This window comes from Citrus clementina, unplaced genomic scaffold (genome assembly GCF_000493195.1).
Source record: "Citrus clementina cultivar Clemenules unplaced genomic scaffold, Citrus_clementina_v1.0 scaffold_3, whole genome shotgun sequence".
NCBI lineage: Eukaryota > Viridiplantae > Streptophyta > Magnoliopsida > Sapindales > Rutaceae > Citrus > Citrus x clementina.
In genome coordinates, this window is record NW_006262339.1 from 49,279,181 (window position 1) to 49,295,996 (window position 16,816).

General features: G+C 33.0%; 3 protein-coding genes across 4 annotated transcripts; 2 read left to right on the top strand and 1 right to left on the bottom strand.

The window, feature by feature from the left end:
* The first annotated feature begins 1,739 nt into the window (after window positions 1-1,739).
* LOC18049655 lies at window positions 1,740-3,099 on the top strand. Its single transcript, XM_006445059.2, has 3 exons — window positions 1,740-2,030; window positions 2,218-2,364; window positions 2,604-3,099. Exons 1-3 carry the CDS (start codon window positions 1,821-1,823, stop codon window positions 2,745-2,747), a joined length of 501 nt encoding a protein of 166 aa, XP_006445122.1. The 5' UTR covers window positions 1,740-1,820; the 3' UTR covers window positions 2,748-3,099.
* Window positions 3,100-4,207: 1,108 nt separating this feature from the next.
* LOC18049656 (cell division protein FtsY homolog, chloroplastic) lies at window positions 4,208-9,915 on the bottom strand. Of its 2 annotated transcripts, XR_002906438.1 has the most exons (15): window positions 9,566-9,915; window positions 9,351-9,455; window positions 9,081-9,154; window positions 8,945-9,003; window positions 8,682-8,719; window positions 8,128-8,248; window positions 7,939-8,007; window positions 7,760-7,842; window positions 7,397-7,465; window positions 7,147-7,209; window positions 6,951-7,076; window positions 6,743-6,868; window positions 4,768-4,863; window positions 4,573-4,669; window positions 4,208-4,495 (listed from the first exon to the last, which is right to left on the bottom strand). XR_002906438.1 is itself a non-coding variant. In XM_006445067.2 (12 exons), exons 1-11 carry the CDS (start codon window positions 9,887-9,889, stop codon window positions 6,963-6,965), a joined length of 1,119 nt encoding a protein of 372 aa, XP_006445130.1. In that variant the 5' UTR covers window positions 9,890-9,915; the 3' UTR covers window positions 6,332-6,868; window positions 6,951-6,962. The 2 variants fall into 2 exon arrangements, 1 of the variants encoding a protein (XP_006445130.1); XM_006445067.2 differs by lacking the exons at window positions 4,208-4,495; window positions 4,573-4,669; window positions 4,768-4,863 and having other exon boundaries at window positions 6,332-6,868.
* A 3,970-nt stretch (window positions 9,916-13,885) lies between these two features.
* LOC18049657 (BON1-associated protein 2) lies at window positions 13,886-14,787 on the top strand. Its single transcript, XM_006445070.2, has one exon. The coding sequence runs from the start codon at window positions 13,992-13,994 to the stop codon at window positions 14,586-14,588; it is 597 nt and encodes a 198-aa protein (XP_006445133.1). The 5' UTR covers window positions 13,886-13,991; the 3' UTR covers window positions 14,589-14,787.
* Window positions 14,788-16,816: the final 2,029 nt, after the last annotated feature.

Genomic DNA, 16,816 nt, shown 5'->3' on the forward strand with positions numbered 1-16,816 from the left:
ATGATCAAAGCAGTTGATAAAATTTATCATTTAATAGAATAATGAGTGAGCATTTATATCAAAAATAATAATTCCACAATAAAATAAATAAATAAAACCTAATCTTTGCAGTTCACTTCGACTTCTTGATCTTGTCCCCCTCTATTCTTGTCTACCAATTTGAACGAAGCTTTCGGAATCTATTTGTTTTCCTAAATACCCAAAATCTTTTAATAAATTATCTTTAATTAACAGTCCCATCAACCCTATTTGTTTTTCTAGTTTCTTCTTTTTAGCCGTTACACTCTCACTGTCAATTTCTTTCTATTCAAGAAAACGTTTTAATAAACATATCAATTGAACTCTCTGGTGTTGTTTCAAAATTGTTTTTGCTTTGATCTTTTGTTTTCTTCCTTCAGCGAGTTTGATATTGAAAGTTTCATTTACATACAATCCAAAGATTGTTGCTAAAAAGTTAGATCATCATTTATTTATTCCTTATTTTGGTTGAATAAAATTAAAAAAAGGTGGAAGCTAAAGATCGTAACGGTTATGAGAATAATGAGGGCTTGGTTTCTTTAATTCATCCGGTATTTGATATCAGTTCCAGCCGAGCCAGAGAAACAAAGAGGGTCTACATTCAAGGGTTCATTAATTATTCGTTTCTCTTTTGTTTCTTTTAAACTTCTGTTTCACTTACACGCAAGTAGCTGCTGTATGGTGTATTCGGCTTTAACTGAGAGTGTTGTTTTTTATTTTGTTTTCTTTTAATTTTAATAAACAATATTGTCCAAAACAAGAAAACAGAGCCTAGAAATCTCTTCTCATGTTAACATCGTCTTCTTGCATCGCAATTTGAAAGGGGCTGTTATGATAAAATTCGTTTTCACTCTATTATCACTGTGTATGTGATTTTTTATTTATTTTTTTGACAGTTTAGCTTTGGTTGTATTCCAGCTTGAAAATTTGGAAGGTACGAGCACATAATTTTTTTTTTTAAAAAAAAAACCATCATAGTGGTGGGGGTTAGACAGATAAAATGAGATACAAGAAAAAGATAAAATCCTAACGTCTGACATGGGAGATTGCGTGAGCATCCAAGTAAAGAATATCAGATAAGCTTTTGGGAAGCTTCCGAGGAGATAAAAAAAAACGTTGACTAGTCTGATACTTGCACGCCCAATTGGCTAGAAAATCAACATCAAAAGTAGCCTTGCGAAGAACATATCTCACCTGAATGGGGAATGACGTTACCATATAGCACACTCGGTGCAGAGAATAAGAATACTCCCATCGTACAGGACCCTGGATGTGAATCCAAGACACCATTGTACAGCAATAAAATTCTTATCACACCCTTTTAAAGTTCTTGTAACACCCTTTTCAAATTTTATTCTCAAACACATAATCATTAAAATTAACCACGTTCCAATTTCACTAAAACAAAATAATTCTTGAAAATTTTTATTTATAAAATACAAACAAATCTTAAATTATTTTTTATAATTTTCTTAAAAAATTAATTTAAACATAAAATGAAAATATAAATTATGAAATGAGAGTACAAAAAAATTGTTAAAAAAATTATTTAAGTACTTAATTAAATTTTTATTTAAAATAAAAATAAATTAATTTATATTTAATTATTTAAGTAATTATTTTTTTCAAAGATGGTTCATAAAAAATTTGGAGGACGTGTCAGAGGGCTTATTCATAAGGAGGAGTAATGGGCTTTTTCCTTGGTCCGCTGTGCCAAAAAACAATTAGTAAATAATAAAAATAGGAGTAAAAAGAAATAATAAACCGTCGAGCGATCCGAAATCGGGTGGGTGGTGTCAAAAATGGCGCAACAGTCGTCGGCGAAAGAAGTAGATCCTGAAGACGTGTCTAAAGTTATCGTTTTCTTGAAGGAGGTGGGAGCTTCCAGTTCGATTCCGGACGATTGCTGTACAAACGACTCCTACTCCAATATTCTTGGCCGCCATATCAAAGTCCACAAAATCCAACGGGGCCGCCTCATCTGCCACCTCTCTGTTAAACCCGCTATCCTCGTAATTTCTCTCTCTATATATTTTAAATTCTCAATGTCAATAGTCAGTCAATATGTGTCGTTGTGTGTCTTGGATTATTCTTCTTTTTGGCTCTTGTGGTGTATAATATTTGGTTGCTGAACGGATCAAAATTACAGTAGTAATCAATCGAAAACTGAATGTTTTTATGCATGCTTATTTTCATCAGAACTTTTTTGATGGAATACATGGAGGGGCGATTGCAGCTTTCTCGGAGAGAATGGCAATTGCTTGTGCTCGAACTGTTGTTGCTGAGGATAAGGAGATTTTTCTCGGTGAATTGGGCATCTCTTATCTTTCCGCTGCCCCACGTAATGTAAGCTCCTTTCATTTTGAACACAGCCTAATTGTATGATTTTGACCCTTGAATCTGGCATTAATGCTCCTAGTTTTGTTTCAATCTTTGCGTTGTGTGACTTTACTATTGTATCATCTTATATGAAGCTTCTCAACGGCCAGCCCCAGCCGCTGTACATTTTATATGTTTACCCAAGTTTAGTGCTTTTTTTAATTTTTTTTCTTTACACGATTGTTTTTCTGTTCTTAAATACACAGGCGGAGTTGATAATGGAAGCGTCTGTTGTGCGCAGTGGAAGAAATGTGACCGTGGTTGCAGTGGAGTTTAAATTCAACGACACTGGGAAGCTAGTATGTGCTTCTCGTGCTACCTTTTACAATACACCAATTGCCAAGTTATGAACTTTTCAATTATAAACTTAGTAGAAGGGCAGGAGGAATTTGTAGTATGTCCTCTGATTATGTTGCTGGTTTATGGGTCAGTCTGATGTATACATGTATTTGTATCTATTTAGCATTTCAGTCTTTTACTCATTTCTCCATCTATGGTACGTGGCTCTGGTGCAGCAAATGCTCAGTTGAAACAACTTTAAGATAAATAGTGGGTTTGACCCTCCCATTCCACTGAAACAGAGAAGGGGGCAAAAAAAAAAAAAAGGGTGGTGGTTTAGTTGTAAACTCTGCAATGTAGTCAGTTATGCTGAATATTGATTTATAGCAGGAATTCACAAGCCAAAGCCCCCATGTTGAGATCATATAATTGGCGATGTTATCATCACAACATCATTGTACCATGATGTGATTACTCATTGCTGTACTGCTGATTGCAGTTGCCGATCGTCTGTTCTGTGCCTAGCCACTACAATAATTCCTTTCTGTTCAAAATCTTTTTTTTTTTTAACTGAAAGGTAGATAGCTGTGCTTATGATGGCAATCTCAAAAACAAAGCAAAGCAGATATCGTGTATTTTGTTTGTTATCCATTTCCAAATTCTGTGTTTGATGGGGGCTCACAAAAACAAACAAGCATGCAGTTATCACATTTAACTTTATGGGTTGCATTAACTTATTTAAATTGAAGCGTTGAAGCGTCTTATATAGTTTAAGTGGAATGATCAATTTGCATTTGTAGTAGCTAACAAATGGATTGTTGGTGATATGGAGAATAAAAGCAAGATCGTCTTTCATTTCATCAGTATTTTAGTGGTGAGGAGCTAAAACGGCTGGAGCTGGACTCAACAACAGCAACTGACGACCATCCAAATCCACTTCAAATATCTCCATTACAACATATAGATTGTGAAAACCTGCGAGTGGGGCAATTGCGAAGAAAGAGACGATCTTCTGGAACTCCTTTACAATTCCAAAGAGCTTTCTCTATTAATAGGCAAAATGAAGCTTTATTGTCGAAAAAAATTCCTGGACCAAATCCAGTGAAATAGCCACCATTTTGGCTGGATAGTCTTGACTTTTGTGAGCCACCGAATGAACATGCAAAATTGCCAAGGTGACGAATAATGGAGCTGAATTGATTTTGCATGCCAATGCCATCATGCTTGAAACGAAGTCAAGGAGTACTTTTGGGGGCTTGACTCAATGCTCCCATATGGCCCATGTAAAATGTGAAAGGAAATAGCCGAGAGAGCTACAGTTGAAAAATGGCCCCGTACTTTGTCAAACATTAGCCTCCCATCCATACATGAGTTTTCGCTTTAGCACTACTCAAACCAATAATTCAACAGAATAACATGTTTGCATGAGCTGTTCAATTAATAGATTGGAAGTCTTAGATTCGACAATAAGAATATGAATTAAACCGGTAGCTTTGAGAGCTCCCTTCTGATTTCTACGACAGCCACAGTTAAAAAGTTCAGTTTCGCCTCAGATCTACACAGATAAAATGTCTAAAGAATCAGTTAAATACACGTATGGGTATATCATACTTGGAATGTAATTTTAACTGGGACTAACAATGTTTATGAGCTCAAACTCGATTACACACCTCACACATAAAATCTATCGTATTTGGTTATAACCCATTGAAGTAAGATATCAAACATATACGAGCTAAAGTTTTGTCTTAGTCTCTACACCAACTAGAGACTCAGCTTCTTCGCCTTTTTTAGAATTACCATCGATCCTTCTGTAAATCTGCAAATTCACAGAGTTAGGATTAGCATTGACATGAGTTTTTTACACAATTTTTTAATCTGATTTGTATTACAAACATTATTCTTCATTCCTTATCGTAGCGGATTGGGAGATGGTGCCACCAGGTCCACCACAACTTGCAGCTTCTTGCTGCTGACTGTGCTGCCATGACCACTGCATGTTATAAGTTCAAGAAAAATGAGCTTACGAAACTGAAGATTAACTTAATGCTTAATAGACAAATGCCCAGATGAATGTGGATAGAATAATACCAAAGGTCTAAAAGAGACAAACTGCAAAACCCAGTTTCAGTATTGTCTTGCAGAAAGTAAGGGCAACCATCCACCAGAGAGATCACCATCAATATTCTATCAAAAGAGATTCCACATATAATCTAAGAACACACTATAATAGCATTAAAACGTCGACTATGAATTTACTAACCTACTTTGATAATTACAAATTTAAGCAATCCCACTTTCATTGTCGAGATATAATTATGGACTAGACGAGACGACTAAGAATGTAACCGTTTCATCATACTCAAAAGAAAAGACAAACTCCAACAGCTGAAAGCAATATATTCCGGACTCCAAAAGCTTTATACGAGTAATGAAATGTGCAACACTGAGAAAGAACCGCGGGGTGGAGGAGATTATCCATCAGTAGTTGTTCTTTTTCCACCACCCCCCCTTCTCTTCCGGGGAAGTGAAAGCAAAATTGGCAATGATCAATCATCATCTCTTGCATTTTCAAAAAACATCAACTGAAATGATGATGTCATATCGTTCGGGCTCTCTCAGTCGAATGCCAGAATATCAGTACATTTATGTTGTGTTTACCGGAGTGGGAGTGTGAATTCCTCTCACTTGAGTGGGAGTGTGAATTCCTCTCACTCCAGTGTTTACTTACCATTTTTAAAGGGGGAGTGGGATTCCCACTCCCATGGGGGGAGGTGGGAGTGGAAATCCACTCCCCCTCTTCCCTTTTTACCCTCATAATTAAAATAAATAAATAATATTTAATAAAATAAATAATATCATATTTATTAAAAATAATTATTATAAACATATTTATTTTATTAAATTTAATAAAATAAAAATAAATAAATATTATATTTATTTAAATAATAATATTATTTTATTTTATAAATTAAATTCATTAAAAATAATAATATTAAACATTAATTTTAATAAATATTAATTAATTAATTAATTAATAATAAATATTTTATTCTAAGAAAATATTAATTTTGTACTACATTATCAATAATAATGTTTCATTTGTGTTGCTATTATTAATAATTTTTATTCACATAATTTAAATTAAAATTAATTAAAAATTATGATTTACATAATTAAGAATATTATTAATTATTATTAATTTACAAATATAATAAAATATTTATTTTATTTTTTAAATATATTTTTTATTAATTTTTTAATTACAAATTATAATTCTTTAAATAAGAGTAAAATTATAATTTAAAACTATTTACTTCCAATCCAAGACAATGTAAACACATAAATTGAATTCTGATTTCAATTCCATTCTCCCATTCTAATGTAAATAAACAACCTACTTCCACTCCACACTCCCAATCCTAAAATTCTCACTCCTCAAGATTCTCATTCGAATCCAAAATGTAAACGCTACTTTAGTTTAGATCCATTTTGTCCAGAGTTTAATACCTGTGTATGAAAATAACATTTTGGTCCATCATTTAAACTAGAAGTCTAGAACTTGTTAAGTTCAATTACAAAAAAAAAAAAAAAACATTTGGGTCCATTATTTAAACTAAAATAAACAACCAACTCTCCAGAGTTTTTTTTTTTTTTTAACTTTTACTTTTACTTTTTGGAGAGGCCAAATCCCCCGAGTTTGTCATAATGGATATCGACTTCATCATTTTTATGAAAAAATTAATGTTGATGGGCGGACTTTGCTTTCACTTCCGAGCTTTTCGTTTGCTTTCTCTTCCTCTCTGCATTATTTGATGATGCTTTAATACTTGTTCTTTAGGGGAAGATTGACTATTTGACTTGAAATCCTTGCTTTTTTTTTTCTTTTTTCTTTTTTTCCTTTTTCTATCTTTCTCATTTTTTAGGAGAAATTCTAGTATTCTACCAACTGTCATGTAACGACATCATCCAGAAAAGCAATTTAGTTACACTGCCCTACATCAAGCATGCACCTATATTCACTAACTGGTAAGAATTTATTCTTATAAATAAACTCTTCTCATACTTGCAATCCCATTAATGCTGCATCCATGTCCTCATAAATGGTCTTGCACTTTTTAATAGAGTTAACTGCTCAGCCTTTAGCCATCCTATTTCGCCAAAAAACTAATAGTTTGATTGAACAATGAATCTGCATATAAGAGGGTAACTAAAAGGATTACTGAATTGATTCAAAAAATGATGAAGGAATTGGCCAATTTATGTCTACTGACCACTTTCAGTTCTCATGAAAATATGGCATTAACAAAGGCCTCTGCATCGAAGGGTTGTAGGTCCTCCACACCTTCACCAACACCCACAAACTTTACAGGAATGCCAAGCTCATCGACGACACTGACCTGCAAGAAGGAAGTAAGATGTCTTACCAAAATCATAGCTTTGAGCACAGAGGTTAAACTTGGAGCTTACCACACAGCCACCTCTAGCAGAACCATCCAGCTTTGTCAAAATTAAACCAGTTATTCCGACAACCTGTCACAAAAGATAGTGTAAACCATGCACTGATGCAGTGTTCAAATAGTATGATTATATCATGTCCTAGCTATGGTAAACAATAAACATTATAGATAATCAAACTCGCCAAAAAGAAAAGTAGCTATGCATAAATAACCAAAACACAACCAACTTATCATTAGGAAGCAAAGGATGGGAATATTACATCATTAAATTCTCTTGCTTGTGGAAGCATATTCAAGCCAGTAGTCCCATCCAGAACTAGTAGGATCTCCTGCAAATTATGTTAGCTATGGTCACAGACAAATTAGAAGCCTAGAGACATTGAATCATAACACTGGAATGTAAATGTAACAATTAAAATTAAAGATTTAATAATTAAGCTTGTAAATAAATGTATGAGCTATTAATCACTTACAATCACAGAGAATGACACTCTTAAACCAAATAACAGAAGTATCAAATACTACATTATGCAAAACCTATTGGATTGGACGTGAAGTGCCAATCTGTCGCATATCCTAAAGATACTTCGACGACAGAGATATAAAACCACCAAAAAACTTACATTAGGTGCACCGTTAACAACTTTGCCCACAGCTTTCTTGCATGCAACCAACTCTTCCATCAGGCTGTAGTTTGTGTGGAGACCTAATAATCAATAAAAGACTCTGCTGAACATAAAGAAACTAAGAGGTGGGTAAAAATATACACGAGAGAAAAAATAGAAAAGCTCTCCATACTTACGTCCAGATGTGTCACACAAAACAATATCAAAACCCTGTTCTTTCCCTCTTTTCACAGCCTGTGAAAGAACTATTCAGGAAGCACTCTAAGATCATATGTTAGTAGTTATATCATGTCCAATAGATTTTTGCAATCTAACAAAAGAAGAAATGAAAAAGAAAAAAAAAATCATTGGAATTTTTCACCTACCTGATGATGCTTTGGCCTTCTCTCCTTCAGCCACAACAATCTCACAACCAGTCCTCTCTGCCCATATTTCCAGTTGATCACTAGCGGCTGCTCTAAAAGTGTCACCTGCTGCCATCAGTATCTGGCATAATTTTTAAAGCATAAGGTGGTGAATGAGGAGGAAAAAAATGAAAGAAAGATATCAAATAAAGATAGGAATTTAGAAAGAGGCTTGAATTGCAACTACTCCCTTTCCGAGAAACCGAGCAAGTTCCAACGTAATGCAGATATCAGAAAAGACTGGTGAACATAGTGGTGTCTTATGCTTGGTAATAGAAATAGCCTCTCTTAAGATTTGGGGTCAACAACATTTTTCCCCCCTCCCAGCATATTCTACAACTTAAAGAAAACCAGTTCCCTAACCGAACTAGATCTGTACAAGACCATCCAATAGAAAGTAAAATACCACTTTGTTATTTCTACAGAGATTCTAAATTCTTTTTCTGATGCTCTATAACTATAAGAAATGATTTAAAACACCGCAGCAGAAGCAATGCACATGAATAACATCTCACCTTTGCCCCTTCGTTCTTTAATCTATATGCCAGCTTTCCTGCAAGAAGACAGTGCCTCAGAAAGTCATTTCATCATATATTGCAAAAACTGTTTGCTAAACATAGCAACATTCATAACCTTCAAAATTCATAAGAGCCAAGGTCACTTGCCATGACCATGAACCAAGCACTATAAATGGAGACAACATTTCAAGTATGTGAAACAAATGATTTAATAACTTCATCTCCAGAATTGCCTGAAACAAAAAGTGGTTGTAACTCACCTAGTGATGTTGTTTTTCCACCACCATTGACACCAACAATCAAGACCACAGCTGGTTTCCTAACATCACAAACACAAACACCAGATTAAAGAGAATTCATATAACTCAGAATAGAACAAGACGATTAACAAGAAACCTGTATCCAAGTTGAAGCTCAGTCTTGTTCCCTTTCTTAGTCAGCAAATCCAATACACTATTCTTCAATGCATCCTATAGCAATCCCATCAATCAAAGAAAATGAATGTTCAAGAATTGAAAACAGAATAATGTATATTAAATATAATTTGTTTTTCTTTTTTTCTTCAAATGTGCAAATTCGAAGTTTGTTTTTCAAATGATGTGGCATAGCAATCAATGATATGTGTGCCGCGGCCACTGCACATTAGATGCGAATGTTTTTAAGTACCTTAATGTCGGGTCCTGATTTGAGCTTCCCTGCTAGTATATCGTCTCGTAAACTCTCCACAATCTTAATAGTGATTCTTGGCCCAAAATCAGACACTAACAAAGCCTGGCAGTTAAGAGACAACTACTTCAACTCAACTCTCTTTTCCCTACGGAAATTTCTAGAGGAAACATCAAACATTTACTATTTCTTTAGTAAAGGTAAAAAAGTGAAACCTCTTCCAGTTCATCGAGCACTTTGTCTGTGTCAGCGAGGTTCCAGTAAAGTAGTAGCTCGTCAATGACGGCGAGGTTGTCTCGGGTTTTGGAGAATCCAGAAAATATCTTCTCCACGTCACTCTTGGCTTTCTCTTTAATCAACCGCCCTAGACGGGTGAAGAACCCGGTCTGCCCACCGGCTGAGCATTTGAACCGGTTCGTGGCTGGTCGTATCGCCGTGCAATGAGAGAATCGAGTCTGAGGGAGGCAGTTGGTCAAGTAGAAGGAAGTGTGTTTGGAGATCAGTGGGAGACGGGTGGGAGTAGCTGAAGCCATAGCCATTTCTCACTCCTCGAATTGTTATTCCAGGCAAGGCCACAGGATAAAATGCCTTCCATAACCGACGTCGTTTCATTTTTCCAACCAAAACGAACCGTTTCTTTTGAAATCGGATCCCGGTTTTTTTTTTTTTTTGTTTTTTTTTTTGGGGGTGGGGTGTTAACCCGGATAATGTCAAAATATTAAAAAATAAAAAACAAAATAGTTGTTACATTTACGAATAAATTGTAGTGCATCCTAAAATCTACCGAGTAATAATTGGAAAATCTATTCACATAATTATTAGGGACATATAAACACTATTTTAGGATCATAGTCCAATGGCAATCCAAAAAATATTGAATACATAATAACATAACCGAACCGATTGAACTCACCATCCATTGCTTGAAGCCCTGAAATGGGTTTTTAATTTATAAATGACAAAATGACTTATCTATACAGTATTACAAGGGATGGTAAAATTCTCCTTGAGTTTGGGGTCCCGTGAAGCCTCACCCTAAATGGAAAAAATTTTAAATAATTTTTGGAGAATCGGGTGGAGAGTGAGGGAAAAATAATTCTTAAATTTTTAACGGGGTAGAGTTTGATTTTATACTCTCCACGCCATCCTCATCCTTATCCCCATTATATATAAATATGTTTTAAATTATTATTTAATAATTTTTTATTTTATTAACTATAATGTTAATTAATAAAATTTTTTATTTTTATATAATATAAACATGATATGAATAAAAGAAAATCCTACAATATAATTCTTTTTCAACTCTAAAACATTATTATATTTTCTTTTCTCTTTTAAGGTAATGCTCTCTTCAAATATTTTTTAGTTTTGATAGCATTTTAAGATATTGTTTCAAATTTTTAGAGATTTTTTAAAAATAATTTAAAGACTTTATAATATGGTAATGATTTTTAATTTAATTCTCTAATTTTAATTTACTGAAATCATATATTTATACCTACTATAAAATAAGCAAATGGGGAATGGGGTGAGGATAGATAAATCATTTCCCACATGAGAATTTCCCATCCCCACCCTACTAAATTTATTGAGGAATGAGGTGGAGAATGGAGGCAAAAAATTTTAATGGGGTGGGGAATGTAGTAGGGCTCCCCATCCCATTGCCATCCCTAAGTATTACAACATTTTTAAAATATTAATGTGTATGATATTTTGCTTAAGAGTAGAGCTATCGGCACTCTCCTATCCCTATTAATTAGCCTTCTCAATTTTCATTAAATATATATGCGGGTACGTTCAAGAGGCATATTTTTAAATATAAATTTAAACATAATATTATAACCATTAGATTAAAGTTATTCAAGAGTTGAAATTGAAGAGACATGTTTTTTTTTTCAGTTTTAAAAGTTAAAAAATTAATGTAGTAAGTCCTCATATAATAATAAATTATTGCTACAATACAAAAAAGAGGAAAATAATTCAATTAAAGAGGTATAATAATTAAAAAGTGACAAAAGAGAGGATATATTAAGTAAGTGAGAGAAGAATTAGTAATAACTTATTATTATATTAGAATCCACTGCATTAATTTGTTTGCTTTTAAAATTAGAAAAATCACGTGAGCTTCAATTTCAACCCTTGATTAGCATTGATCTAATGGTCAGAATGTTGTATCTAAATTTATGTTTAAAAGTGTATCACTTGAACCTCTATCATTATAAAGCAAATTATGCAAATAACCCTATCTATTTTTCTCACGTGACCATATAAAAATAAAAATTCTTTTATTACAGAACTTCTTTAATGATTCAGTGGGCAGTAGGTGTTTAACTAGGCTTATTTTTAATCAAGATTAACATTATAAAATTTTAAAAAGAGGGACTTTATAAGAGTTTTAAGAGAAGCAGACCCCTTACGTAGGACGTATTTGTAGTGCTTTGCCGGTAAAACAGTGGATTATTCCTATTAAATTTAATATTACCTAAAAATATAAGTAAGTTTCGCTGTGAGATTCAATGTTAAAATATAAGTTTGTTTCGCAAAAATTACGCAAATAAAAATTCAAAAGGATTTTCCTATTATAATATTTGTTATAACTTACAGCCCAATTTTTTTTTTTTTTTTGAGAATACTTACAGCCCAATTTAAATATGCAGAAGTGAGTAATTTAAGCAGTGGGTTGGGTGGGCCAATTTACACTCTTTTAATTAAATTGTAAGTTCGGGACACCCAAATCAAGACTGACACGGTCAACGTCATTGTCCGCGATATCGATACGAGTGAGTAAACTTAAGCAATAATTAATTAAACATGGATACTTTACACGCGTGTGGTGACGTGGTGTTTGGCGAAACTTACTTTAGTTGTAAGTTGTTGACAAAAGCAGAGGCTGTTAAAGAAATTTCGCGATTTTGTTTTGTATTTTTGATATTTCCTTTGAGGAGAAGTCTATGCTACAGCTTCTGTAAGTAACAGCAGCCAATGGGCAACTTTCACGGGTGCTAGAGGAGAGAGAAAGAGGTCCCAACGCAAGGTGATGGAATGGAAATGGGAAAGTTCGAAGCTGTTACTTGCAGCTTCTGCACCTTAGCCACGTCCTTCATTTGAAGTTCCTAGAAGCCGAGGTGGAAAATGTACGTGGCTTGGATGTCAGCTGGAAATCGTCAAATAAAAAAAAAAAAAAAAATTCTATTTTTCAGAGTTTCGCTCACGCTCAGCCGCCAGAGTCCAAATATACAAGTCAGCACATAGGCAGGATCATCGTCCCAACTGTCAGATGCACTGCACAATACAATACATTGCTTTTGTTTTTGTGAAAACATTGGCGAGGGTCAAGCAATACATATAAAATAAAATAAAAAGGTTAATTAGTCATGGGTGATACTTGTTTTGATAAATTTTTAAAAATTAATATATTTTTAAAAAATATTTGAGTAGGTGACAATTTGTTAATTTTGTTGTTAACTTTAACGAAATAGTAAATTAATTGTAAAATAATATTTTTGCCACTAGAATTAATTAAAAAATGACGTTTCTATCCCTATAATAGCTATAAAATGCCGTTTCTATCCCTACAATTAGTTACAAAATATATTTTTACCCCAAGTCAATTAATTTTTATTTTTTAAATAGAAAAAATAATAAAAAATTACATCTAAGTGCAATTAACAGAATTTTTTGGTTAAATCATACATTTAAAAAAAAAATTGTTGTTGAATCAAACAAAATTTTCTTATTAAATTTAACGGCAAATTTGATTCAATAAGAATTTTTTTTAAAAAAAAAGATTTGTTCAATTTAACCAAAAAAAACTGTTAATTACACTTAGATGTAATTTTTTAAATATTTTTTTCAATTTAAAAAATAAACAATAATTGAGTAGGGGGCAAAAGTATTATTTTGTAATTAATTTACTATTTTTATTAAAGTTAACAGAAAAATTAATGGATTATCAACTGCTCAAGTATTTTTTTAAAATGTGTCACATTTTTAAAATTTGTCAAAATATGGTCACTCATAGTGATTAATCCTGGAAAAAAAAAATTAAAAAGAGCCCAGAACATATATCACATGATTTAAGTTATGGATAATCAATCGGAATTGTATATGTAATTTGAATTAATAGGAGGTAATTAAGATTTTACTACATTTGCCACGAACATGACTTGGAATTTTCTCTTATCAAACCCACACGCCTGACGCCACATTTGAACTTTTTAATTTTTTAGTGAAGATTTCTCAAGTTTTCCAACGAAATTATTGACGCAGTCCAAGCCCACCTTAAAGGGTCAGGGTCATGTCGCACGTTGCCCTCACGCTTGGGTTGTTTTCTAACGGAAAAGACCAAATTGCCCATCGGAAGCCTTCGTTGACTGAAGCGCGGGCTGGTCCGAATATTAAACAAAGACGGAAAGCCAGAGAAACAACGTCTCTATTTCTCTTATCCTTCTCGTCACCTGCCTTGATTGCCTCACAAACAGCTATAAAAACCACTCGCCCCCATCCATCCATTAAATCTTCGAAAAGAGAAGTTAAACACGCATATTTGTTGTGTGCGTATAACACTTGCTTAATTGCCTCTCGAGCTCGGGCGTTGCATCAAAATCAATTACAAGCACGTGCAGTTGAATTGAAACGATGCTGGAAAAATCATCCTCCGGCTACCGCACGATAGAATTGACAGTACTATCAGGCGAAGACTTACGTATTGATCGGAGATTAATAAAGAAGAACGCATTCGCAATCGTACAAACGGATACTTCTTTCGATTATTGCACCACAAAAGTTGACGAATCAGGAGGAAGCCATCCTTCGTGGAACGAAAAGCTCGTTATCGAATTGCCCATGCATGCACGTTTTATTACTGTACAAGTACAATGCAAGAGCAAGAGTTCTTCCTCAGGGAATAATAATAATCACAACAAAATTGTTGGGTTTGCCAGAATACCTGTTTCAGATTTCATTGGAGGGTATGCTCCGGAAAATTATCTGCATTTTCTGAGTTATAGATTAAGGAATGCTAAAGGGGACAAGAATGGGATTATAAACGTTTCCGTGAGATCACTTAAGGTGGCCGCGGATCAGCATGCAAGCAGCAGCAATTATTTGTCCAAGGCACCAAGACTGAACGTGCAGGGTTATGTGCCTGCCTATTCGGGATTTGCTTCGGGATTCGGGGCTCCCGTTGGTGGAGTTGTCACTGGGGTTCCTGTTTGGTGCGCAAACCGTGCATAAATATGTAGATGCTTGTATGGATTAGTCATATACAGTATGGTTCTAAATCCCTACTATATTAGATACAGTATAAATCATTCATTCATTTGTTGATTCTTTTGTATAGAATGTACGCATATATATAACAGCAAAGGAAAGTAGTCCCCAAAGTGATAAAAGGGGGGAAACAGTTTAATTAATGGAGCGTTTTTAGAAGAAACTCTATCGAAGTGCATCTGCATTTACATGATTGGTAATTGAGGTCAAATGTTTTTGTAACACCTGTAATTAATAATAATAATAATAATAATAATAATAATAATAAATAAGACATGATCGGTTTGTTAAAGCTGGATCGCGTGTTCGCGCTTATCATACGGAAGTGACCGGTTCAACGTTGAAAATTGAATTGTTGTAACAGAAAACAACCTGGTGTAAGTTGCCAAATTCATAGACAATCAATATGAATGAAGTAGACCGCCTCTTGTATATATTATACGATCACTCACGTGTTAAAACAACCACGTGACTAGCAGATATGAATGAGATCGTCTAAAATGAGAACATTGATTTTTTAATTTGAACTGTTTTATCATTCTTATGTTCAATAACACTTTACAATACATTATATATATATATATATATAAAATATTAAAAAAAAAAAAACCAATTTACAGAGTTACGTTTTCCGACGAAAACTTTTGACTTGAAATTTAACGTACCTTTCCAAGACTTCATGTCTTCATCCATTCTATTGCAAGATATAGAGTAGAAAGTGATAAAAGCAACGGGGTTCAGGGACGAGTCCCTTTTCATCAATCTTGGCATTTTTCATTTCCTTTATGATGCATTTATTTATTAGTAATCATAAGATATTAGAATGAGAATAAAAAATGAGAAATAAAATAAATAGTTATTTAAACGGTAAGAATTAGAATTAATTATATTTTCATTGATGTATTTATTTTATTTTTGTATCGGAATGAATTTTCATTTCCTTTATGATGCATTTACTTATTGGTAATCAGAATAAGTTAGAGTGGGAATGAAAAATGAGAAACAAAATAAATTATTTATTTAAACTGTAAAAATTAGAATTAGCTATATTTTCATTATTGTATTTACTTTGTTTTGGCATCAGAATGAATTGTTACAAGTAAATAAAATGTGCTTAGTTAATTATAGTTATTACTATTATTATTTATAATAATTATTATGATTATGATTATTATTAAAAAATTAATGTTAATATTAATACTAACATTAATAATAGTATCAATGACGACGACGACGACGACGACAACAACAACAACAACAAAAATAACAATATTTTTTTACTTTATTTTTTTTAAGGTTTCAATAGTGATGGCAATGGGCGCCACCCGTAGCGCGTTTGTCATTACCAAATCCAAACTCGCACAAAATATAAATTATCAAACCCGCCCGTAACCCGCAACGGGTTTTCATTTTTTTAAGAAAACCCACCCACTGTAGGTTTTGATAATTAACAAACTCGCAATGGTATCTGACAGATTTTTTGCGGGTTTGTACATTTAAAATCACAAATGTTCAATATATAAATTTACAATAATAACCTCAAATTCTACATAATATACTCAATTTTAAATTTAACCAATGTAAATAAAAAATTAAAATTTCAACATCAATCCAACACAAATTCTCAAATTTAATTATAAAATACACAAATTCATTAAAAAAACCACAAACTAGTATCTAACAATAACAATTACATTTCATATTATCATTCAACACAAGTTCCAAGAGAAGATCTTCATTTCATTCACCATCATCGGCACCCATCCAACATGATGCCTAAAATAATGATTAAGATTAATATTTTCAAAGAATAATACTTTCCAAATATTAATCCAAAAAAAATTATAATAATAAAATAATTCCTATATTAAGTTAAAGAAAAATAGTCCATACAAAAACACTTTGGTTACTTGGTACTTTACATAATTACATTATTTTCTCTATATATTTTTAAGATTTAAAATTTTTAATTAAAATTAGATTAAAAATATTTTAAAAAATTGAATATTTATGCGGGTATCTTTTAGATATTAAACTAATATCAATTATCAAATATTACGGGCACAATTGCGATCCCAAGGTTTCTAACATTTTTTTAACTTACCGCTGATAGATTCAATTCCATTAACGACTCTATAACAAAGAAGCATCGCAGTACTTTCCTTTATTCTTCGCGTCAACTTCCTTCCTAA